The 26,882-nt window shown below is 39.4% G+C and overlaps 1 protein-coding gene across 2 annotated transcripts in view; it reads left to right on the top strand.

Annotated features, from left to right (window-relative positions):
• Nucleotides 1-424: 424 nt before the first annotated feature.
• Nucleotides 425-26,882, top strand: part of TGFA (transforming growth factor alpha) — a 52,700-nt gene continuing 26,242 nt past the window's right edge. For both annotated transcript variants that reach the window (XM_063445584.1, XM_063445585.1), the window contains exons 1-2: nt 425-1,430; nt 26,098-26,151. In XM_063445584.1, coding sequence (XP_063301654.1) covers nt 1,388-1,430; nt 26,098-26,151 — 97 coding nt within the window. In that variant the 5' untranslated portion in view covers nt 425-1,387. The remainder of the gene's footprint in view (nt 1,431-26,097; nt 26,152-26,882) is intronic.

The raw sequence follows: 26,882 nt of genomic DNA on the forward strand, positions 1-26,882 counted from the left end.
ATTAAATACAAAATAGATACTTGTGTGTTTGTGTATATATAATTCTGTGTATTATGCATTTGCAGATGCATTATTAAAGGAACATTCCAAGCACCATAACCACCATGTGCACCATAACCACGATGTGCTTGGTGTGTTCTTTAAAATATACCGTTTTTACATCTACCCCCAAACTGTGAGTTTAACTGATGTACATCCCCCTTCCACATGGAGCTCTTGGCCAGCACGGTGTACAGGGTGTGTAAACACGCTCCCAATCCACAATACTGCCTGTATGGCTGTGGTATGCTCTCTGACACAGTAAATCATAACAGAGCTCACATCAAGGGATGAAACGCGTGTGCCTAGGAAATGGGCGGGGCTAAGGGATCGGCTCTGTAGATCACAGGGAAACTTTAACACTCACCTACAAACAGGCAGAGGAACAGCCCAGAGCTCCAGCACAGGAGAGGTAGAGTTCACCTACAGCCCAGAGCTCCAGGAGAGGCAGAGCTCACCTACAGCCCAGAGCTCCAGCACAGGAGAGGCAGAGCTCACCTACAGCCCAGAGCTCCAGGACAGGAGAGGCAGAGCTCACCTACAGCCCAGAGCTCCAGGACAGGAGTGACAGAGTTCACCTACAGCCCAGAGCTCCAGGACAGGAGAGGCAGAGCTCACCTACAGCCCAGAGCTCCAGCACAGAGGAGGGAGAGCTCACCTACAGCCCAGAGCTCCAGCTGACAGGAGAAACCATAACATGAAAGGAGGTTCCTAGATCCGGAGACATCGAAAGAGGAAAAAGGATAAATTACTCAGAAAAAAAAATCCACCAGACCATTGAAAGGAGGAATGAAACGCACGGACTGCCTGACTTGAAAGAGTTGGGGAGTTTTTCGGACACACAGAATTGGTCCCCGTATAAGGAACTTTGCCCAGTCCACTCTTCAAGACTGCTTTTAAACATTCCATTCTGACTGTCATTGTGACTGATTCTAAACAGGATTACCCTCCCCAGGAATATTTGTTTTAGCATGGTGTGTATATTGCACTATTTATTTTAACAAGTCATAGATACACAAAGGAAGATTCGGCTAATATTTCTGCTAATGCACTTCCTATGATGTACATGAATGAGCTACATTTGAGTGCACACACAGTTTGAATTGTATTGTGATTCTTGCTTTGGACTGACTGTCCCATGGAAAAGATTGCCTGTGCCTTTAAATTCAATGACTGAATAGGCTGTCACGGTAACTCTGTGGGAAGAAGGTGAGTCAGCCCAATTTCCGCCTGGAGAGTCACATCGGTAACACCAAAAGGGTCACACTGTCACCTACCAGCCTCTGGGACTTGGCTGTCGCCGCCTTTACAACTGGCCATTGAGAAACAGCAGCTGGGAGACAGGAACATGCTGCTTTCTTCTGCAGGGGATATCATGCTGCTGATCTTAGGTATGTCAGGTCACCTTACTTGAGGAACCTCTCTTGTGTAACTCCCTCTCATTAAACCCTAATCAATTCACTACCACTGCAAACATACACCACTCTTCAAAAAAAAAAAAAAAAATTATCAATCGTTTCCCTAGCCTAGATTATATGGTGTCAGGATTCTTGACCTCACTACTGAAAATATTATGGGACCACATTGTGGTTTAACCCCTTTAGTGCTGCATCAATTATAAAAGACAGTCTTTAAGACACAAAAAAAAACACTTTTTTTTTTTTCTGTTAAACATTTAATGGGTGACTATATATTTCAAACTATTGAAAAGGTATAATAATAATAATAATAATAATGTCCCTGGTAATCTGCATCATTGTGCAATCAGATACTTATTCATTTAAATACATTTTACTGTGATACCTGTGCTGGGCCAATAAATCGAGTTACAATCCAATATGAGTGATTAATACAGCTGGCAATGAAAGGGTTAAACACATTAATGCCACTTTCTTTCTTGAATTTTATTTCTTGTTTGAGCAGCAACATCTTTTACTCGAATGCTCTTCCTGTGTGACTGGGTATTATTAACACCTCTGTGTCTATGTAAACAAGACATTCCCCTCAATATGTTCGTTTTTGTTTGCCTCTGGACTGACATTCCTTGACAAAACATAATGCAGCCTCAGGTAAAACTCGAATCCATAGGCTCTAGACACCCTCAGTAAGTGTGTTTTGTATTGACTGTATTTGTTTAGCAACTTCTGAAAGACTGACATTAATTTATATACTATGGAGAAAACAAAATAGTGGGTCGAAATCACTGTTTCATTACTATTTCTGGGTTTTTTAGATGTATTAAAAGGGGGAGGGAGAGTGTGTGTGTGTGTGTGTGTGTGTATATATATATTTGCGGTTCTTCACTAAGTTTTGAACTTGTATCAAACCGAAATCTGGCAGATTTTAAGACTAAAGTAGTCAAGTTGTGATTTTTAAAAAAATATATATATTTTTGCCTTCTTTTCTGAAGTTTACCTACTTTTTACAACCCTTACTTCAATTTACCACAGTTCAGTGTTTAGTGACTGACCCCTAAAGTTTTTTTGCACACTCTTGATGCACAAGACTGTTAAGAATTTGAATACTTTTTTTTTTAGTTTCTTTATATGCAGGTTTTCCACTCCTTTTGTGAATGCCTCCTACCTGTTGATATCCCTTCCTGGATTGAGTCAGTGTGCAGGTTTATTAGGCCGTATGTTGTAACTAAACTGATGGTGCAGTTCGGATTTAAGATTAAAACTATAATCATAGAAAATAATACTTGTCTTTTTCACCTCATTTTCCATGGCGCTATATTGGAGTCCATTGTTAAAACCCGGTTCAATTAGTGCAAATCTGGGGTGACAGTTGTTTGGTTTCTATCCAACATCTAAAATCTCAGGAGAGAGCTTGGGTTTCAATGAAACACTTCGTATTCAGATACGAGGCATCTACAGAACAAGAAATTCTTAATACTCTAAATATAAATAGTGTCATACCACACTATCCAAGGAACGGTATAGTGACTTGATATGGATGTAGCCTAAGCGTCTGGTAAGATAAGAACTGTGAATTTAGTTATACTGTATGTGTCAATCATCTCTGTGATGTGAAATCAGCTTTATTTATACACTAGAATTTTAAATATTGTGATATATTTAATGGTTTATTATTATTTATTTTTTTAATCCTTCTGTTATTTGCCATCTAAAACACTACAGGAAAACGTGGTGGGCAGATAAGAGAATTTTTTTTATTTATTTATTTATTTTTATGTCACCCTTCCCAGGATTTAATGGATTTTGTAAATCAATATAGATCCTGAACATTTTGTTACGCGAGTTAAGGAATGGCAGTCCACTCATATTGTTCTATTGTCTGATGGTATCATAATGAGAAAAAGAAAAAAACATTGGCAGGCATATTTCGGAGTTATTTTCTTATTCTCAATGATCTCAACTTAAGTTTTGCTGATCAATTGTCCTTTCGCCACCACTCCTTAAATGTAGACCCCCCACTGTCGGGCCACATTGTTGCTTTTTATAGGCCTTCTGTAGTGCCATGGTTTTACTTTATTAGCATGATTTGATTTATCTACCTTTTGATTCTGAAAATGCATTGCCAGGATTTTCTTGTTTTTAAATCACAGAAAGGCTGTAACTAGGTGATGGCTGTTGACTATCAGACAGGCACCTCAGACTCCAACTCCCAGGTGTTACTGGACTATAACTCCCATGATTCTCTAGCCATCTTTTGCTTTTTAATTGAATTATAAGAGTTGTAGACCATTAACATCTTGGGGAGTGATTAAGAAAGATCCCTGTTACTTATCTTTAAAGTTTTGGAATTGTAAATGTATTGGTGTAGAAACCCCCAAAAATCCGTGTTGGGGGGGGGGGGGGGCAGCTTTTCAAATAATCCCAGTCCCATTATAATATTAAAAGCTACCCCAGATTTTCTGGGGAGATTTTTTTTCATTACCCCAACACCTGGTTCCAACACTCATGTGTACGTGATACGTGGGGAGGGTGTGGAAGGGTACTGCGCTAGGTGCCTGGACCAAAACACAACCTGATTATTGTGTGTATAGCAAAACCGTTTGAACAGAGAGCCTCACTCCTATTTAAAAGAACAAATGTATTTTCCACAGCAGATTGAAATCAAGCACATTCACTGCCTTGGTTAACTTTACACTCTTTCCAGGATTTTGTTAAATATGGCCCTTGGCCACATCTATTGGAAGACTAACATCACAATTTGGCCCAAACCTTGTCCCATAACACATGTCCTAGTTCTATATTGTAGCTGACCAGCTTCTATGAAAACCCTTTCCCTGTATTTTGTTTTGCCGTTACCCCCATATTACTTCAGTAACATTGTCCTATAGTTCCTCCCTGTAATGGCTTGTTAAGAGTGCCCTGTAGCTCATCTTTATACAGCTTTAGCAAGAGTGCCCTATTTCTCCTATAACAGTGTCCTGTAGCTCCTAATCATACTACTTCAGCAAGAGTGCCCTATAGCTCCTAATCATACTACTTCAGCAAGAGTGCCTTATAGCTCCTAATCATACTACTTCAGCAAGAGTGCCCTATGGCTCCTAATCATACTACTTCAGCAAGAGTGCCCTATGGCTCCTAATCATACTACTTCAGCAAGAGTGCCCTATGGCTCCTAATCATACTACTTCAGCAAGAGTGCCCTATAGCTCCTAATCATACTACTTCAGCAAGAGTGCCCTATAGCTCCTAATCATACCACTTCAGCAAGAGTGCCCTATAGCTCCTAATCATACCACTTCAGCAAGAGTGCCCTATAGCTCCTAATCATACCACTTCAGCAAGAGTGCCCTATAGCTCCTAATCATACCACTTCAGCAAGAGTGCCCTATAGCTCCTATCATACCACTTCAGCAAGAGTGCCCTATAGCTCCTAATCATACCACTTCAGCAAGAGTGCCCTATAGCTCCTAATCATACCACTTCAGCAAGAGTGCCCTATAGCTCCTAATCATACCACTTCAGCAAGAGTGCCCTATAGCTCCTAATCATACTACTTCAGCAAGAGTGCCCTATAGCTCCTAATCATACTACTTCAGCAAGAGTGCCCTATAGCTCCTAATCATACTACTTCAGCAAGAGTGCCCTATAGCTCCTAATCATACTACTTCAGCAAGAGTGCCCTATAGCTCCTAATCATACTACTTCAGCAAGAGTGCCCTATAGCTCCTAATCATACTACTTCAGCAAGAGTGCCCTATAGCTCCTAATCATACTACTTCAGCAAGAGTGCCCTATAGCTCCTAATCATACTACTTCAGCAAGAGTGCCCTATAGCTCCTAATCATACTACTTCAGCAAGAGTGCCCTATAGCTCCTAATCATACTACTTCAGCAAGAGTGCCCTATAGCTCCTAATCATACTACTTCAGCAAGAGTGCCCTATAGCTCCTAATCATACCACTTCAGCAAGAGTGCCCTATAGCTCCTAATCATACCACTTCAGCAAGAGTGCCCTATAGCTCCTAATCATACCACTTCAGCAAGAGTGCCCTATAGCTCCTAATCATACCACTTCAGCAAGAGTGCCCTATAGCTCCTAATCATACTACTTCAGCAAGAGTGCCCTATAGCTCCTAATCATACTACTTCAGCAAGAGTGCCCTATAGCTCCTAATCATACTACTTCAGCAAGAGTGCCCTATAGCTCCTAATCATACTACTTCAGCAAGAGTGCCCTATAGCTCCTAATCATACTACTTCAGCAAGAGTGCCCTATAGCTCCTAATCATACTACTTCAGCAAGAGTGCCCTATAGCTCCTAATCATACTACTTCAGCAAGAGTGCACTATAGCTCCTAATCATACCACTTCAGCAAGAGTGCCCTATAGCTCCTAATCATACCACTTCAGCAAGAGTGCCCTATAGCTCCTAATCATACCACTTCAGCAAGAGTGCCCTATAGCTCCTAATCATACCACTTCAGCAAGAGTGCCCTATAGCTCCTAATCATACCACTTCAGCAAGAGTGCCCTATAGCTCCTAATCATACCACTTCAGCAAGAGTGCCCTATAGCTCCTAATCATACCACTTCAGCAAGAGTGCCCTATAGCTCCTAATCATACTACTTCAGCAAGAGTGCCCTATAGCTCCTAATCATACTACTTCAGCAAGAGTGCCCTATAGCTCCTAATCATACTACTTCAGCAAGAGTGCCCTATAGCTCCTAATCATACTACTTCAGCAAGAGTGCCCTATAGCTCCTAATCATACTACTTCAGCAAGAGTGCACTATAGCTCCTAATCATACTACTTCAGCAAGAGTGCCCTAAAGCTCCTAATCATACTACTTCAGCAAGAGTACCCTATAGCTCCTAATCATACTACTTCAGCAAGAGTGCCCTATAGCCCCTAATCATACTACTTCAGCAAGAGTGCCCCATAGCTTCTAATCATACTACTTCAGTAACAGTGCCCTATCTCCTGCATTCTCTCACCCCAAATATGGGAATTGTTGTATCTTATATCATGTATCTTGTCCTAATATTATGTGCATGTTCCACGGTAGGTATAAGAGTTAGGGGGCTTGGGTTCCCTTCCTTTAGATAACTGCTTCTGTGTATTAGTGCCAGCACTTGGACACAGCACAATAAATGTATATCCTTGCTCCCATTTCTGTGACTCACACAAAGGAGGATGACACAAAAGGTGCGGCTCTGTCTGTTTTGTTTTGTTTTTTTAATTTGGCAATATTAAAAATGGCACAATCATTCTGGACAGAACCTCATTAACGCATGCAGTCCTGCAACAATGCATGACCTGAGAAAGAAACCAGTTGTACTTCAAGTGAGAAAAAAATAGAACAAGAACCACTTGCACTTTGCATGCATTTATCATTTTGTTCACTATTTCATTTTTTTTTACATTTAAGTAAATGGGAGTTTGGGTATAGACTGGGATAGTCCAGTCACTTCCATGGTGATTGGTGATGACATCAACACTGAGATTTGCTGCAGAAGAACGCCTTCCGTAGGCTAACTAGTAGGTGTCTTATCTGAGCAGTCTTTACGCTTCGAAAAACCCACTTACTATAGTCCAATTTTACAGTAAAAGTATTCTTTAAAGTAAGATTGCTATTTTCCAACATTATATGTGACTAAAACTTTTAATCATCCACAATCTCTTTAACATGTCTGAGGATAGTGGAGATTATGGCTCACTAACAGATGGAAGGTCGCAATTTATTATTATTATTAATTATTATTATTATTATTGCCATTTATATAGCGCCAACGGATTCCGTAGCGCTGCAGTACAGGTTTGTTCCTGACAACTAAATTCATTTTTCTTTTTAAATGAAAGATTAATTATTACCAAAGCTAAACTTTAAAAAGTGTGTGATTTCTTTTTCTTTTTTTTTTTTTTCTTGTGGTCTCCAAACCCACACAGTGATGTCATCATTCCTCTCAATTTCTTTAGAGACGGAACTTATAATGAGTCTGTGTGGTTAACAAGGGAAGCCTAATGTGCTTCCCTCGCATAGGAAAGATAGGTGACACCTCTGAGTACGCAGGGCACTTCATGGAATTAAAGAGATAGTAACGAACATTCGCAGAAACATTGACACAGTTGTGCTTTGTTTGTATTGTTTTTGTTGGCTTAATTAAAAAATACATAGAAATGTATTGTATGTACATATTCGTCAAAGTGAAAACCCTTCGTTCAGCTGTATGAGTTACCATTTTTATTCTATAAATAGCAACATTTTAGGATAATTATAGTTTTCAGTGCATACCTATTTCTCTGGCACCCTACCCTTGCTTGAACAAACTGTTGCATCCAATGTTGGTTCCCAAATACTGTAGTTTCTTTGAGAGTTGGAACCAGTAAAACATACTCAACAAATTGCTTTACAATGTACAGACAGCAGCATAGGAATCACAGATGGTCTAGACCAGGGGTAGGCAACCTTCGGCTCTACAGATGTTGTGGACTACATCTCCCTTGATGCTTTGCCAGCAATATGGCTGTAAAAGCATTATGGGAGATGTAGTCCAAAACATCTGTAGAGCCGAAGGTTGCCTACCCCTGGTCTAGACGGACTATGTCTCTCTGTCTATCTTTAGAATGCGAGCAGGCCACGTTTATGGATAACTGGTAATAATTGATGTATATGTCCAAAGGTCAGTGGCACATAAGGGTTAACTAGAGGATGACTCCAGGATTTTATAGGAAAGAGCTTAAGGTTTCTGACATCCACGCAGAGCAGGCTGGGTTTTACAAGAGGTGGCCAATAACATGGGGTGGAGGGTGATGTGTTAGTGAGGTTACAGCAGTAATGTAAAATGAAGAAGGGTGGCCCTCATATAGACAATGGATTTGTTAACAGTGACCTGTTTATAGGTTGCACATTACTGTAAACTGTAAAAATCTATTTTATTTTTAAACATCTCTGCTTGAGTATATAAATGTTTGTATATTGATGGCTGTTGACAGTTCATGGGACTTTGTTTTATATAGAGCAACAAATAAATACAAAATAATCTACGTTATAAATCCAAGTGTGTATATATATATATATATATATATATATATATAATTCAGAGTAGAATTTGAAGAGTCAATTACTTTTTTTTTTTATTAATAAACCAATTTCAGTGATATTGCATATAATAAATGCTTAACGTGTATGTTTGACTAGGTACAGAAGATGACATCTTTTAAATTAGCTCCATTTGCCACCTCGTAACATCAGGCTCTTTCAATTGCATTGTTTATAGCATTAGTTAATGTTTGAGGCTCTAGCACTTGAATTTCTGCACAGATATTCTCCTTGAGATGCTCAACTGTACGCGGTTTGCTCATGAACACCTGCTCCTTCAGATATCCCCACAGGAAGTAATCGGGAGCTGAGAGGTTGGGCAACATGGCGGCCAATTAATCTGTGAATTTCTTGAAATTTTCACTTGTTGAACAGTTGTCTCGGTTTTGAAAATCAAATTAAACTATATTTTTATTTTTTCCTTCATGAAATTACCATGATACATCTCCCAAGACTCAGTTATAATATCTACCTGCAAAAACAACAAAAAAAATCACCTACTAAAAAATAAGTTATTTACCTGTTAAATCCTACTATGAATTTTGGCCCACCCTGTATTTCTCGTCCGCAATCTGCCACTAATTGGGGAGTAGAATGATGTGGTGGAAGATTTCCATTGAGCTGATACGGAACTATGAAAGTGAGTGAACAGCGCAAAATATATTATTCACAACAGGTATTCAGTCAAAAGAAAAGACCACAACAGAATTTAACTTAAGATGCATTGCTGTGCAATATGTTCCAAATATTAGAAGCCGGATGTTTCATATTGGTAGGCATAGTCTTTTCTCTTTAAAGCAGTGACACAAGCAGGGTTTTTAACGAACGGTTTAAATAGGTGGCTTGAATAAAAAAGAAATATCAATATATATATGAAGCCAGATCTATTAAACATCTCATGCATTCCCTACCCCACATATACATGACACCCACTCTGTGATCATCCTGTGACTAATAGTTTTGTACAGAGATCTTTTATGTATCGATTTCAACTAGTTTATTCATAAACCCCGTGCTGCTTTAAGATAAGCAATCCTGTAACAATATTTTATAAGTGAAGCAGTCACATGGGATATTCCACTGACTACCAGCACGCGTGGGAGAAAAGGTGAGTTTGAATACCTTATTTTTCCACAGATGGGCAGCCGGACACCTAAATAGAGAGGCGTAACTAGAAGCCACCAGGCCCCGGTGCGACAATCCCTCAATGTGCCTCATTACCTCCTCCCCAGCCCATCCATCTCTTTCCCTCCCCCAAGCCTCTTCATTTGTCTCATACCCTCGCCTCTGTGTCTCATTCCCCCCCCTCTGTGTCTCATCCCCCCCTCCCCCAGCCCCTCAATGTGCCTCATTACCTCCTCCCCAGCCCATCCATCTCTTTCCCTCCCCCAAGCCTCTTCATTTGTCTCATTCCCTTCCCAAATGTCTCATACCCTCCCCTCTGTGTCTCATCCCCCCCCCCTGTGTCTCATCCCCCCCTCCCCCAGCCCCTCAATGTGTCTCATTTCCTCCCCACTTGGTCTCGCTAAACGGGGCAGGAGGGCAGGAGGGGAGCAGTACAGCAAATCGCTTCCCTCCTGCCGGGACCGCAAGCCCCAGTGACCCCTGCAACCGTGGTAGTTATGCCAATGCCTAAATAGCCATTTAACACTAGTGTTAGTAATATGTTTGCATTCCTGCTGAAATATTATTTCTTTAAGAACTGCATCCAGAAATGCTGTTTATATTTTCTACACACAGATGAGTTAATGGAACACTTTAGTGTTGGGAATACAAAGATGTATTCCAGATCCCTGCTAACGTTGTAAAGGGTTAAATAACACTTTATTCACATAACTGGTTCCACACATTCTATTATGGGCGACGAGTGTCGTATGCACATTAGGCCATACCCATTGCCTTAATGCTTTCCTATGGTGTTTTCTCTGACACTGGATGTCCTCCTGCTAAGCAGGAGGACGTCCAGCATCATTTCACGGAGTCAAACTCCTCTAGTGACTGTCTGGTAGTCCTTATAATATATGAGCATATTTATTGTTGAACATATATAATAGCTGATCATATAACTCAACATGTGAGACTCAACCTGTAAGCTTGTAGAACAGTGATGAGCTAACTTTTTTGGGTGTTGGCATAGATATCTATTGACTGAACTGATAGATGTTTATCAATATTTCTGAAGGCAGCATTCTATTGGAATGCTGGCAAGCTAGTTTTAGATTCATCCAGTTTGTCTCCCATCGGCAGCATATAGTTCTAGTTTGAAGCAATGATATGCAAATACAATCTTTTCATTTCCTCTATAGATGTGCCATGTATTTAAAGGACTCTATAGTCAACAGAACAATTATAGCTTAATGTAGTTGTTCTGGTGAGTATATTCATTCCCTGCAGGAATTCCCTTCAGAGAAAAAGTAGTGTTTACATTGCCCCCCTAGGGATACCTCCAGTAGCCACTGCTGCACTGTCACGGCGACACCAAGGACTTCGAAGCTCCCTTCTTTAGGGCTCCAATAAGCAATTCTCAGAGACCAGAACTTACCCGTAAATCAGCCGGAACGCTAAATCGGATCAGAGAATGGTTGCATCCACATTAAACTTTAACCTGTGATTACTCGGGTAAGACATCTCTGATCCAAGTGCTTTTCACACTGTGTGTACCCCTTGATCAGAGCTATGCGGTGATGTAAGACACTTGGCGTTAACTGTATGGGTATTCATAGTTTTGGGGTTATTATTGTTGGGCGCCCTGGTGTCTGGTAGTTAATAAAGTCCAGAGTTATGTCCCAGACGCCAATGTGCCAGATTGTGCAATACATTGTTTTTTAATGACCCCTGTGTGTTTTACGATAAAGATAGACCTGTTTTCCCCTTCATCAAGCCTTGGCTGATGATTGGGATGAGCTCTAATCACTTTGGCTACTCTGTCCCAGAAGAGAAGGGATGCATGGCGGAGATACTCATCCTGATTATAGGAAGGCTGTCACAGTCATCTACTCCACAGAGTGTCTATTTTAAAGGCTACCTCTTTGCTATAACAACTTGAAACTTTCCAGACTTCCACTGTGCTGTCCGTTTTTCTGTTTTCCCCAAACCGCATCTAATACCATGGGGAGACCAAAGGAAAATTGCAAAAGAAAATAAATAAATACATAAAACTTAAACGTATAATTTACCCATTATAGGCTCGTGCAGCCATACAATTAGCCATACAACACCTGACCATAGTCGAGCGATGACCCACTGACAGCACAAGGTTTAACAAACACATGTTTAGTTATTAACATTGCAAGTGGGTGATGACATGTTATTTGTGTATGCATGCACTTATTACCCTGCATTCCTGTGACAGAACGCTATGAACCACTTACAGGTCTCTCTTGCCATCCAGCACGTGTCTGACAGGAGGGGAGGAGGGAGAATCTGATATAGAGACAACGCCCCTCTTTGGGAATGAGAGCATGAGATGGTGTGTGCCGGTTTGAGTCACTGGAGTGGGCGTGAGCTGTCTAGATTCCGAAAAATTCCACCTTCAGGCTCCACACCTCAGAGCACATTAGAATAGCTGCTCGTAAAGTATAGGTGACACCATTGAGGCCCATATACAGTAACCCCTTCAAAACCCCTACACACTAGTAGGTGTGCTGTACATTATGGTCCCTTATAAAGGGTCAGTTCATGGACTCTTATGTTATACATGTGAAACTGACATTCTTAGAATTGTACTATACAAAGTAATGGACCAACTAGGAGAAGTGGTAAGTTGTCCTCAGGTCAAATACTGTTCTGTGCTCCACAGGGCTGTATTAACATGAAATCCTCCAGGTATGTTACATTTTTGCTTAATAATTGGGGTACAAGAAAACTGCCACTAAATTACAGTTACATGAAACAAGAAATGGTCTTGTAGAGCCTGAGGACAATGGGAGATAAACCATAGCTGGAGGGATACAGACTGTCCAAATCAGAATTGGTGCCAGTCCTTATTTTAGTGACCATCCAGTTTTTATACCTGCAAGCAATGTATGTCTCTTTAAATATCTGATTTTTTTTTAAACCCTAGCAGTGTTTTTTTTTTTTTTTTCTCTCTCCAGTTACAACTCATTTAACAAAGGTATCCAGTTAAAATCCCTGTTTTTCATTCTTACTAATAACTAGAATGACAAATGTTGGGGGAAAGTAGCACTACATGCCTTTTTGGCTTGACCTATATGTAGGATAGGGAAAAGTAACAGTTCTCAGGCATTTCAAAGCAGTGTGGATGTGTGTTGCTAGGTGGTCTAGTGGGGTGAGGGGGTGGGGATCTTGGTGGCACAGTTCTTTGTTACAGTCAGAGGGCAAAAAAAATACGGGTAAAGAAAAGAAACTTGTAGAGCAGAATGAGAAGTTTTAGTAAATTACAAAATGTACCTTTTTATCATTTACATTTTTTTATTTTTTTTTGCGTTATCTAAGTGTTGCATTCAAAAATAGAAGTGTCACTTCCTACATTGGAAATGCAGTACATTTATCCTCTTACCTGCAATTTTATTGCTTGGCTTTACTATTTTTACACCAGAGATTATAATCTCAAATTTGGATTAGCCCGTCTGAATTTGAACATTATCCCTAATTTACAACCTGTTGATCTGAGTTGGATTATTCTCTTTCATTTTAAGGTTGACTTCAGATGCCTTAGATAACCTTTATTAGTGTTTTACATCAGAATTTAAAGTTTCACTCTATGGAAGAATCACAGTCCAATTATAATAACATTTATTTTCTGGGATCACTTATTAAACATCAATGTATTTGGTGTTGGATTTTGTTTTGGGGTCATTATTATTGATGATTTTTGTACTTTTTTAATGCCATACAATCTGAGAACTTTGTCTGACACCAGTTATGATCTCACCATTAATGCTATGGATAAACATGTGAGAATTGGTCTCTTAATTACTACCTTGGAAGATATATCAGAACAGAGCAATGGAATGTTATCTGTCAAACTTGTTAGACAGATCATTTTATAAATGCCAATTACAAACATGCACTCTCAGCACACCTGGAAACTACTCTGTACAGCTGACATAATTCTGGATTTAAAGAAACAGTGACCTGGAGATCATCAACTCTTAATTAGGTTGTTGGCCTAGCATTTTATATTGCAGTGTTTTTAGGGATACTTGTGTAAAATAAATACTTAAGGGCTATGTTGGATGAAATTCAGAAAGAGGAATGTAAAGAACTCAAGTCCTCATTTCATCCATGTTAATTAAATTGAAACTGACCATGTTCACTTTAAAGGGACATCCCAGACCCCTAAAGCACTTTAGCTTTGTGTAAAGTCCTCCTTTTTTTTTTTTCTTTTTTTTTTAATTATTGCAAAAATTTTAATTAGAATGGTCCTACACCTCTGGCTTTTCTAGCAGACAACAAATCCTTGCTTGTAGACAGGAGATCTACAGGTTTTAAAAGCTGTTTTTAGATAAAATTCCAATACAAAAATGCATTATTCAATGCATGCATGTTTTCATTTGGGGTATATCTATAAAACAATCAATTTTGTTTGTTTTGTATTTGGGTAGTGGAGTGTCCCTTTAAGTGATATACTGCCCCATAGCTCCCTTAAACTGTGTCAGTATCTCATAAGCACAAAGAATACTGGCAAGGATTCAGACAGGTGACTTATTTATTTATTTTTATAGTTTTTTATAATCTAAAAAAAGTATTTGGAATTATATTATTGTAGTAAATAAAACTCTAATAATACATCCAGAACATTAATATACCTTGGTTAATGAATGAGTGCTCCCCCTAACCCTCTAAATGATCTTTATTCTCAACCTTTTTATTCCTAGCGTCAAAAATAAATTGATTTGATTAAAGGAACATTCTAGACACCATAACCACTACAACACACTGTATTGGTTATAGTGCTTAGTGTGTACTTCTAACTATGTATTGGGTACAAGCTTAGCAAAAAAAAAAACTAATCTTGGTCTTTTTAACAGTTCAGTTAAATATCAAATTTTTCCACAAACCATGCGTAGACTTATTCATAGAATCTCCTCAGCCACTGTACCAGCTATTTTTTTTTTTTACTTATGGTACCTTTTGTATTGTTCCTGTTATATTTGATAAGCCCAAATAAAAAAGTTTGTTTCTCTATGGAAATCTAAAATGTCTGAAATATGTAGGTAACAAAGTGTAGGCCAAAGGTAAAGGAATCTGATCATTTGATAAGACAAACAAACATATCCCTTTTTCCACTGTTTTCACAGCTCAGTATGAGATTCACTTATCATAGCTGTTTTCCACTTCCTGATATAATGCTTAAAAACCATCAAACCCTTAAAAAAAAAAAAAAAAAAAAAAAAAAAAAATCTATAACCTTTCAGAAGCTTTTAGGAAAACTTCTATTACATGCGAAACATAACATTCATTTGTGAAGCATTTTTTTTTTTTTAACATTCACAAACTTGTTGAAGTTTCCACGATTAGACACACGTGGAGATGTGGGAAACGCCATTTGCTGTAGGTAATAATTTTCCTTTGCATGCTGTAGTAGGTAACAGAAAGGGAAATGTGATAGTCAAATAAATCTACGTGTTTCTCCCCAGTTACTGAAAAAAAACCTTTTTTCTAAATATTTTAGTTTTGGGCATGGTGTGGAAACCATTGATATTATGTAGGTGTGTACCTTAAAATGGAATTTATGTGGCTTACTACTATGACTAGATTGGGAGGGTCTGTAACGACAGTCTAGAATTCACACAAGCTCTTTAATGTGCTACTTTTTCCCTTAATTAAAGGGACAAAATAGGCATTCAGACCACCTTATCTCAATGATGTTGGTGCAGTGCCCCTGTTATTCTAACAATGCCATGTAAAATATTGCAGAATTTATTTTGAAACTGTAATGTTTACGCTGACAGATTAAAACTTGGTACGCATAAGCACCCACAGGAAAGCATTGATTCAGTGCTTCCTATGGTGAAATTTGAATGTGCATGTGAACACGTGAACACATAGATTGGACATCGATGAAGGAGGCCATGCCCCCCCCATGACTTTGTAGGAGGTGGGCTTGTAATCAGCGCCGAGGGAAAGAGGGAAGCAATTTGGCTAGTTTGGTATGCATTATGCATTTTTATTTACCAACAAATGGATCTGCTATCACATGATGATCATTTTGTAGAATTCTATGCTTCTAAATAAAAAAAGTAAAAAAAAAAAAAAAAAAACATGCTACTGTATACAGTTGTAGTAACACATCTTTTAAAAAAGACACTAAAAAGCCTAAAGGTTAAACCATAAGCAGTTTGTGACAATATACTGGAGTATTTATAGCTGTATGCAAACTGACACCGCTTTAAGGCTGTTTAAAGAGGAAGAAGGTAATTTATAAACCTAATGATTGTTTCCCTTCAAATTAAAATTGGTTCAAACTGCTACACGGGAATTTTCTTCACCTCTAGGGGAAACATTCAGATGTCTTGGAGTGGGATCAAACCACTGCCTTTGTGTCTGGAAGATAAGCAATCCTTTTAAAAAAAAATATCAGTATTGTCCTCATCTGACTTTAAACTCTGGGATGGAATGCTGGGAACTAATAATCTATGCCGGTTTATTTTCTTAGCAATTGGTTGTGGTGCATTGACACTTAAGATGCAAAATATTAAAATAGAAATATATTAAATTAATATATTAAAATATGAGAGTTAAGGATTTTTTCCTGCATTGCTATTTTGGCTTACAGTTTCCAACTTCAATTTAGTTCTGTTCTTAGATCGTCTATGTTAAATGCCCATTTGAAACATGCCCTCCTCATCTGTTTTTTCTGGTCACCTTGACTTTTTTTGGAGTAATTTATTTCTCTCCTTTGTGCATTTTCCCACAGTACAGACCTGCAGAATATGTTAGCGCTATATACCTATTATAATTCATAGATTTAAAGGATCTGTGATTTATTTTGATTTCCGCTAATAAATTCAATAGTGACTGATGTCTTTAAAACACATTTGTCAAAATTATTTATTTCTGGAGAACAGGTCATCTCTCCCATAGTGACTGTAAGCGTTCTATTCTGGTTTTAATAGCCGCATTAATTCATGACATTGTATTACTCACATAATTTCTCATACTTTAACTTTTGATTCTTAAATTTAATGAAAATCTACATAAAACTATTTAATATGTATTATTAAACTGATGTCTATATATACCCTTTGAAACAGTGGCTCTCAGATTATTGTATCCTCTTTTGGCTGAAGTTCCATACATTACTCACATTACTTATTTTTTGCAGTCACAATTTTTGGTGGCTAGATTGAAGAGCAGGAGCAGAGTGGTGGTGGTTACATTTGACCGTGCTGGTAGGCTCATTTCGGAACCACTGCTCATAATAAATGTACTACTTATGCGTGTTTCTGAGTGTGGTGTTTTTGACACCTAGGAATGAAAAGGCTAATACATGCCTGTAAATGTAATAATTCGTTATTAGGCCATCAGAGTTTCCATTTAGTTGGTAGCTTACTAAAATAAATCTAAATGTAAATGTGAAATTTCTACTATAGCAACTATAGCAATTGCTGAATAATTAATTTAATAAATCCAACCCATTTTGCTACTTCTGTGATTTTCATTTAGAAATGGCTTATTTGGCATTTCTAATTAAGTCCCTATGTTATAAAGCAGCAAATTAAGCTATAGACTTACCTGGAATCCAGCGCCAACGAAACTCCCAGCTCTCATCTCCATGCCTCATGTGATGTCAGAGCCTCTCTGGTGCAGTCCAATCAAATGCTTCTCACAGAGAAGCATTTGATTGGGCTTTACTCAATGGCTCTGTGCGCTTGGTTGGAGCTGGTGAAGTGAGAGAAGGACAGACAGGAAGGGAAGGGGACGGGAGGGCTTTATTTAAGTATTGAAATTTTTTTTTTTCAAATCCTAGGGAGGCGGGGAAGGCTGGAGAGATGGCAAAGAGGAAGGGGAAATCAAGCACTGTCCCCGCTGACAACAGAATTATTTTTCCAGGCTGCCTAAGTCATGTGCTGAGAGCGTAACTAACCTTTGGCAGTAGAGTGCAAATATCTCTGGATGTGGAGCGTTTCAAGCAGAAACATTACACTTACAGATTCCTACCACCATAACCACTTCAAAAAGCAGACGAGGTCATGGTAGTTGGTGTAACCATTTAAACCTGTACATTTACTCAAACAGATGATACATATACAATTCATTAAACCCAACTCAATTTGCCCAATTCGTCTTGACTGCTCTTCTATATCAAGGAATATGGTTCTCTAGGAAAGCTTACCGAGAGAGTCTGACTTAGTTTGATCTCAGCTTGCACTTGCAGTTTTCCACATTGAGCTGTAAGTCCCTACCTAGTGTTCTGCAACCATTCCCTGCTCAAGATCGTTTACAGTGGTTGTAATGTTTGAGCTATGTTTCTGAAGATGCTCACTGCTTTAACCCCTTAAGACCGCAGGACGTACTATGCCGTCCTTATTTTGGTGGCTCTAAACGCCGCAGGACGGCATAGTACGTCCTGGGCGGTCTTCAGCCCCACGTGGCCGGCGGAACATGGCCGCTGCAGATCGCGGTCGGGGGGCATGCCTGGCCCCCCAGGCAGCCCCCCTGTGCCTGGGGACCGCGGTCTGCAGCTTCCGATCGCAGTGACAGGCTGTCACTGCGATCGGTATTTACCATGTGTCAGCCGATTTGAAATCGGCTGACACATGGAGCCGGCCGCATTCTTCTGCAGCAGATTGCGGTCGGGGGACATGCCTGGCCCCCCAGGCAGCCCCCCTGGGGTCAGTGACCGCGATCTGAACTGTCAGGCTGCAGTCTGATCACACTGACAGGCTGCCATAGCCTGTCAGTGCGATCAGTGTTACTATGTGTCAGCCCATTGGCTGACACATGTAACTGCAGCCATTAGCCCCCTACAGATCGCGGTGGGGGCATGCCTGTACCTCCCAGGCATCCCCCTGTGGCCAATTACCGCGATCTGTAGGAGGTGATCACAGTGACAGCCAGTCACTGTGATCACTGTTGGTATGTGTCAGCCAATGATCTCAGATCACTGGCTGACACATTGTCTCTGCCCCTCTCCTCACCTCACTTCGATCTGAGAGAGAGAGGCAGAGAGATCGTGGTTTTTGCAGCTCCTGTGGAAAAAGAAAGTTTAAATTTTTTTTCAAAGTTTTAAAATTTATATTTTATTTAACCCTTTCAGTGCTGATCACAGCATATTACTGTGATCAACCTGATTAGGGTATTTATTTATTATTATTTTTTTGGATCAAAAAAAAATTATTTCTAATTTTTTTTGATCCTTTGTGTCAGTCGCAGCAACCCAAATCTCCATTACCCTTTCCCCGCTGCCGTGATCACTATACTGTACAGTATATCTGCTGTACAGTACTGTATCAGTGATCACTGTGATCAGAGGGCTCTCTGATCAGACTGACCTTTTTTAGGGTTATTTTTACATATCAAAAAATAACCCTTTCAGTTTTAAAAACTTTTTTGGGTCAAAAAAATTATTTCTAATTTTTTTTTACCCTTTGTGTCAGTCGCAGCAACCCAAATCTCCCTTAACCCTTTCCCCGCTGCCGTGATCACTAAACTGTACAGTTTATCTGCTGTACAGTACTGTATCAGTGATCACTGTGATCAGAGGGCTCTCTGATCAGACTGACTTTTTTTTAGGGTTATTTTTATAGATCTGAAAATAACCCTTTCAGTGTACTGATTGCAGCTGCCTATACTGTGATCAGTACATTTATATTATTTTTTGAGGGCGGGTAGTAGGTGTTAGGCAGGTAGATAATTAATTACCCACTTTAGTATATAAATTAATTAATTTGTCCCCCTAGAATGGCACGTCGCTACTCAGCCGAGGAGGCGTATGCCATTCTGGCAGGCAGTGATAGTGACACTCTGCAAGACAGTGACACTATCACTGCCTCTGACATTGAGCCTCTGAGTGAGACCTCAAGTGATGGTGCCCCACCACCACTCACAAGAGGACGCTCAGCAAGCCCAATGCCAGGCGGAGACTGGGTGCCTCCAAATATGATGGCCCCAGAAATACCGCCGTTCACTGTTACACCTGGCATCACTGTAACAGTGGACGACTGCGAGCCAATTCGTTTTTTTGAGCTCTTTATGTCAGACGATATATTTGAGCTCATGGCTCAGCAAACAAATTTGTTTGCTATGCAGTATCTCTGCACATCCGGGGTCCCATCATGGTCGCAGGAATATGTGGAGACCCACGGATGTCGCAGAGATGAAGCGGTTTTGGGCTTTAACCCTAATGATGGGTATTGTAAAAAAGCCCAGTATCAGGTCCTACTGGAGCAAGCAACGTATCCTGGCTACACCTCTTTTCCCTGAGGTTATGTTGAGGGATCGCTACCTGCAACTGCTGCGATTCCTTCATTTTAATGATAACTCGCTGTGTCCCCCTAGAAACGACCCACTGTTTGACAGGCTATATAAAATTCGGCCCTTTATTCAACTCCTGTCAGACAAATTTTCTGAAAATTATGTCCCCGATAAAGATATTTCAATTGACGAGTCCCTTATGAAATTTAAAGGTCGACTGCTATTTAAGCAATATATTCCATCGAAGCGGTCCCGATATGGCGTTAAATTTTATAAATTATGTGAATCCTGTACTGGTTACACATGGGCGTTTCGCATTTACCAGGGGAAGGATAGCCATCTTGACCCACCAGGATGCCCTGATTCTGTGGGTACAAGTGGCAAGATTGTTTGGGATCTAATCCTTCCCTTGTTGAATAAGGGATATAGGCTATGGGTTGACAATTATTATACCAGTATAGAATTATTTAAAAATTTATATTGTTTTGAAACCCTAGCCTGTGGCACAGTGAGGAAGAATCGCAGGGGTTTCCCCCAAGCCCTGGCAAGTGGCAGAAGCAGTAGAGGTTCCTCTTCAGCTCTCCGCCAGGATGAGTTGCTTGCTCTTCGCTTCAGAGATAGGAAAGATGTATACATGCTGTCTACGATGCATGACGAAAGTACAGTGCCAGTGTCTGTGAGAGGTAGCACTGAGCATCTGGAAAAGCCGAAGTGCATTGTAGACTACAGCAAGTTTATGGGGGGAGTAGACTTGGCTGACCAATGCATACAGCCCTATCTGGTGAACCGAAAAACTAGGACCTGGTACAAGAAAATTGCAATCTACGTGAGCCAGATTGCAATTTTCAATGCCTATGTCCTCTATACAAAAGAGGTCATAGGTAGGCCCTGCCCTTTCCTCGAATTCACATTAAGCATTTTGTCCCGTATGTTATTTACCCAGCCCCCCAATCCCACTTTGGAATCAGGAGATCTCCAAAGACTTTGTGGCAAACACTTCCCTTCCCGAATCCCATCCACCCCTAGTAAAAAAGCTCCCCCAAAAAAGTGCCGTGTTTGCTACAAGAAAGGAGTCCGAAAGGACTCCAGTTTTTATTGTCCAACCTGCCCATCTCTACCCGCCCTCTGCATAACAGACTGTTTCAAAGTCTACCATACAGAGCTGAATTTCTGAATCACTCTGTATGGGACTTTGGCAGTTTGTTTGCTTGATTTACCTGGATTTCTGACCTCGGCTTGTCCTGACTACGCTTTGTTAGCTGCCTGTACCGACCCATTGGCTTGTTTTACCGACTACTCTGAATTCTGGATTCCCCTGACCTTGGCCTGTCCCTGTTTACGCTAGCCATTCTAAAGTGGCTACAACAAACAACTAAAAATACTACATTTGTAGTACTTGAAATGTGACTTCCCAATAAAAAACTGATCACAGGGTTAATGCTGTGATTAGCACTGAAAGGGTTACAAAAAATAGTTTTTTTTTTTCGTTTTTTTTACTTCTCAAACTTTTCGCACAGTGACTCTCTATGTGATATCAAAGATCTATCTGCCTCTCTCTGCCTTCAGATCAAAGTGTATGTGGGGTACTGTTCTATTCATGTGATATAATAAAAACCTGGAAACATGGTACATGTAGGTACTGTTATATTCAAAAGACAGTGTTAAATCAAAATACTAAGTCTCTAGTGCACTAACTAATATCAGGATTATGACATTTCCAGTGAAAATGCTATTTATCTGATTAAAAAGACAAAAATCAAAGTAGAAATCACTACATGGGCCCAGCATTTCTGTTAAAATGGCTAGACCTAACATCTCAAATTATGCCATTTGTTATACTCTGGGGTGCCTACTTTTGAAAATGGTTTGCCATAACGGTGGGAATGTTATTACCCAGGCTGCCATACTCTCTGAAAAGCTACATAGGCCCAGAAAATAATATTGGCAAACTTACAAGCTGAAAGGGCATCTAATATATTTCGCCCTGTGACTTATCAGTAAAATCTGAAATAATAGTACGTGGGGGTACCGTTATATTCAGAAGACAGTGTTAAATCAAAATACCAAGTCTCTAGTGCACTAACTAATATCTGTATTATGACATTTCCAGTGAAAATGCTATTTATCTGATTAAAAAGACAAAAATCAAAGTAGAAATCGCTACATGGGCCCAGCATTTCTGTTAAAATGGCTAGACCTAACATCTCAAATTATGCCATTTGTTATACTCTGGGGTGCCTACTTTTGAAAATGGTTTGCCATAACGGTGGGAATGTTATTACCCAGGCTGCCATGCTCTCTCAAAGGCGAGATAGACCCAGAAAATCACTTTGTTAAATTGCCAACTTTGAAAAGGACATCTAATATTTTTGTCCCCATGACTTCCCCCCCAAAACAGAGAATCTAGTACATGGGGGTACTGTTACATTCAGGAGACAATGTTAGATACAAATAGTGAGGCTTTGTTGCAATAACTCATATCAGGAATATGAAATGTCCTGTGAAAATGGAGTTCATGTGCGTGAAAAAGCACAAATAAAGCTATAACCCCTATGTGGGCCCTTCATTTCTGATAAAGTGGTTAGACCAAACATCTTGCAATGCACCATTTCTTATACTCTGGGTTGCCTACTTTTGAAAATGGTATGCCATAATAGTGGAAATGTTATTACCCAGGCTGCCATGCTCTCTCAAATGCGATATAGGCCCAGAAAATCACTTTGCCAAATTTCAATGTAATAAAGCCTAAATGGATAAGCCGTATATATGACCGTGTAACTTTCCAAAACACCATAAAACCTATACATGGGGGGTACCATGGCGCTCGTGAGACCTCACTGAGCAGAACTAGGAGTGTTTCAGGGCAGTAAACTATATACTAACAATAATATTATCAGTGAAAGTACAGATTTTATGTGAAAAATGCAAAAAAAACAAACAAACACTAAATTTGGCTAGGGTTTGTGCCCAAGTGGCTACTAGAAAAGACTGGGCATACCCCATTTTGAATACCCTGGGATGTCTACTTTTTCAAATGGTATGCCATGATGGGGGTAATTTTCATTTCTTGGCTGCCATACGGTCTCAAAGGCAGCCTGGACACTGCAAACTAATCTGACAAATTTCAAGGTGAAAAAGCATAAATGGATAAGCCGTATATATGACCCTGAAACTTTCCAAAACCCCATAAAACCTATACATGGGGGGTACCATGGCGCTCGTGAGACCTCACTGAGCAGAACTAGGAGTGTTTCAGGGCAGTAAACTATATACTAACAATAATATTATCAGTGAAAGTACAGATTTTATGTGAAAAATGCAAAAAAAACAAACAAACACTAAATTTGGCTAGGGTTTGTGCCCAAGTGGCTACTAGAAAAGACTGGGCACACCCCATTTTGAATACCCTGGGATGTCTACTTTTTCAAATGGTATGCCATGATGGGGGTAATTTTCATTTCTTGGCTGCCATACGGTCTCAAAGGCAGCCTGGACACTGCAAACTAATCTGACAAATTTCAAGGTGAAAAAACATAAATGGATAAGCCGTATATATGACCCTGAAACTTTCCAAAACCCCATAAAACCTATACATGGGGGGTACCATGGCGCTCGTGAGACCTCACTGAGCAGAACTAGGAGTGTTTCAGGGCAGTAAACTATATACTAACAATAATATTATCAGTGAAAGTACAGATTTTATGTGAAAAATGCAAAAAAAAAAAACAAACACTAAATTTGGCTAGGGTTTGTGCCCAAGTGGCTACTAGAAAAGACTGGGCATACCCCATTTTGAATACCCTGGGATGTCTACTTTTTCAAATGGTATGCCATGATGGGGGTAATTTTCATTTCTTGGCTGCCATACGGTCTCAAAGGCAGCCTGGACACTGCAAACTAATCTGACAAATTTCAAGGTGAAAAAGCATAAATGGATAAGCCATATATATGACCCTGAAACTTTCCAAAACCCCATAAAACCTATACATGGGGGGTACCATGGCGCTCGTGAGACATCACTGAGCAGAACTAGGAGTGTTTCAGGGCAGTAAACTATATACTAACAATAATATTATCAGTGAAAGTACAGATTTTATGTAAAAAAAAGAAAACACAAAAAAAACCGCTAACTTTGGCTAGGGTTTGTGCCCAAGTGGCTACTACAAAAGACTGGCCATACCCCATTTTGAATACCCTGGGATGTCTACTTTTTCAAATGGTATGCCATGATGGGGGTAATTTTCATTTCTGGGCTGCCATACGGTCTAAAAGGCAACCTAGGTCACTCAAACCAATCTGTCAAATTTCTATGCAGAAAATAAAATAATGGACAAGTCGTATATTTGACCCTGTAACTTTCCAAAACCCCATAAAACCTATACATGGGGGGTACTGTTTTACTCGTGAGACATTTCTGAATACAAATATGTATGTTTTATTGCAGGAAAACCGAATAGTATTCTGACATTAACAGTTAAATTGCCATGCTGAAATTGAAAAATAACAAGATTTCATAATTTTTTCAAGTTTTTTAGATTTTATTCATATAAAATGGAGTTCCATACATGAATGTTTGATATTAAATGAAAGCCCTGTTTCCCCTGAACAAAATGATATATAATAAGTGTGGGTGCACTTAGTATGAAAGAGGTAAATTATTGTTGAACAGACATATAGTAAAATTCTGTGGTTTGTTTACATTTTTTTTGGATCACAACTTGTACATTTGGCTGCGGTCTTAAGGGGTTAAAGAATTTGTCCGTTTCGGGGTTCTGTGCATATTTTGCAAAGGCTTCTGATGGTGCCTTTACTGCTTGATGTACAGTAGCCTAGGAGTTCAGCAGAAGTATGTTATATTAACTTAAAACTGTTCAATACAGGTGCTGCCATCCCGTTTATTCAGCTCCTGGGGCTTTACTGATGTCAGTTGAGAATCCTGCGAGATAATGTCTCACAATGAATGAGACCTTGTCTGATTCTCCAAGCTGTTGCTAGCGACATCGGTGGAAATTGACGGCAGAAGCTCCTAAATGCCATGTGCACCCTGGCACAATTGTGCAATCTCTGAAGTGTGTCTATAAAACCTAGAGCTCTGTGAATAGAGGCTATATTGCTTTATGTAAAGTCAATCATTTTCAGTACATCCAATCAGTGTAGAGCCTCTAATGGGTCAATTCTGAGATGTAAAATATATTAGAAATCCGAAAGACATTTATTTTCTCTGAACTTTATACACTATTATATGTGGAGTAATGACTATGTTGTACTCTAGTTTTAAATTGGTCCTTGCATATTTAACATATGTCAGACGTTTACAAATGCTTAAAGAATTTATGAGACATACTTTGGTGCTGGGGCAAAGGTACATAAACAGAGTTCTTTCTAAAATTCTCAGGAGAAACAAAAAACTCCCTTTTAAAAGCTCATTAGTTCCTAGTTGACCTCTTTGTGATTTTAGGCCAAACATGAAGATGAGCATTCTGTGAAATTCATTATGGAAACAATTTTCAGTGTGCAAGTAATGGACATGTTTGATTGAAAAATCATTTTTTTTTAATTACTAAACCAGTGAGTTGATGGTTGAGTTTCAAATTGGTTATAAGCACATAGGGATTTAAAGGTACACACTAGGCACCATAACCACTTTCTATAGGAGTGCCCTGGCACTAGTTCACTAATCAGTGTTAAACTGTTTCTGCCTACACCACAGCCCCAGCTGCACTCTGCCCTAGCCATACCAACTCACACTACAAATGGGCAGCTGAAATAAGCTGAGAGTGGTTTAACAGTAAATAGTAAGTAGATTAAGTGGTTATGGTTTCTAGAGTACACCTTAATCACTAAATTAAGGACTTTTGAAAATTTACAAGATAAATAGAAATTTTACATCAAAATATCAAAACTGGCATTATTCACAAACTGCTATTAACCCCCTTCCCCGCCAGCACCTATCAGTTTGATCTAAAATTGGCTATTTCCATGTTATTCTCCACAATTCCCAGTTTCCTAAATAAACCTTGATGTTTTTGTTTGTAATTTGTCAAATTGTTCATTCTCATTATTCATATTCTTTACTTTCGGGTTATTTTACTTTGACAATAAAGCCAAGAATGTTAACGAATTTACACGTGTTAATATGTTTTTATATCTCTTTTAGGATTTCTGTTTGCTGCTTGTCACGCCTTGGAAAACACAACATCCATACACAGTGGTAAGTTCAACAACACATTCATTTTTACTAACCTGAGCAATTGATCTCATAAAAAAAAAAAAAAAACATGACCAGGTGCAATTTAAGGTAATTATATACCTGTCCTAGTTGTTTTTGTTTCTTTAATTTCAATCTAGTAATAAAATGTTATATGTAGTTTAGTGTCGTGTGGTAGTGCAGGTGAAATAAATGTAACTAAAGATTTACATATTGTTTCTTTTATTGTTGACTACCCCTGTGGTACTTTTGTGTTTAGTAAAACCTTATAACATGGGTCCTCAAACTCCGCCCCCCCCTCAGATGTTGCTGAACTACAACTCCCATGATTCTCTGGCTATCTATGTAATTCAAAGAATCATAGGAGTTGTAGTTCAGCAACATCTGGGGGCCGGAGTTTGAGAACCCATGCTTATATGGTGGCTTATCAGTAACCGTACACATTAGCTAAGTCAATATATGTGTATATAAATATAATTTGCTACCAGCTGTTTGTAGACTCTTAATTCATGTTAATGTTAAAATAATAAGAACTTTCTACTATGGGTGATAATCAGTGCTATTTCAGGACAGTATCAAGTTATGTCACTCCAGTGGGTGTTAGAATGGGACCACATGATTGGACAGGTAAAGAAAGATTTGTGTCACTTTAGGATCACATCTCGCTACTCCCTCGTTAGGGGTTCACAGGAGCAGAGCTCCAGGATTGTAAGGGAATGTTTGTTCATTCTCAA

Source organism: Pelobates fuscus, chromosome 3 (genome assembly GCF_036172605.1).
Source record: "Pelobates fuscus isolate aPelFus1 chromosome 3, aPelFus1.pri, whole genome shotgun sequence".
NCBI lineage: Eukaryota > Metazoa > Chordata > Amphibia > Anura > Pelobatidae > Pelobates > Pelobates fuscus.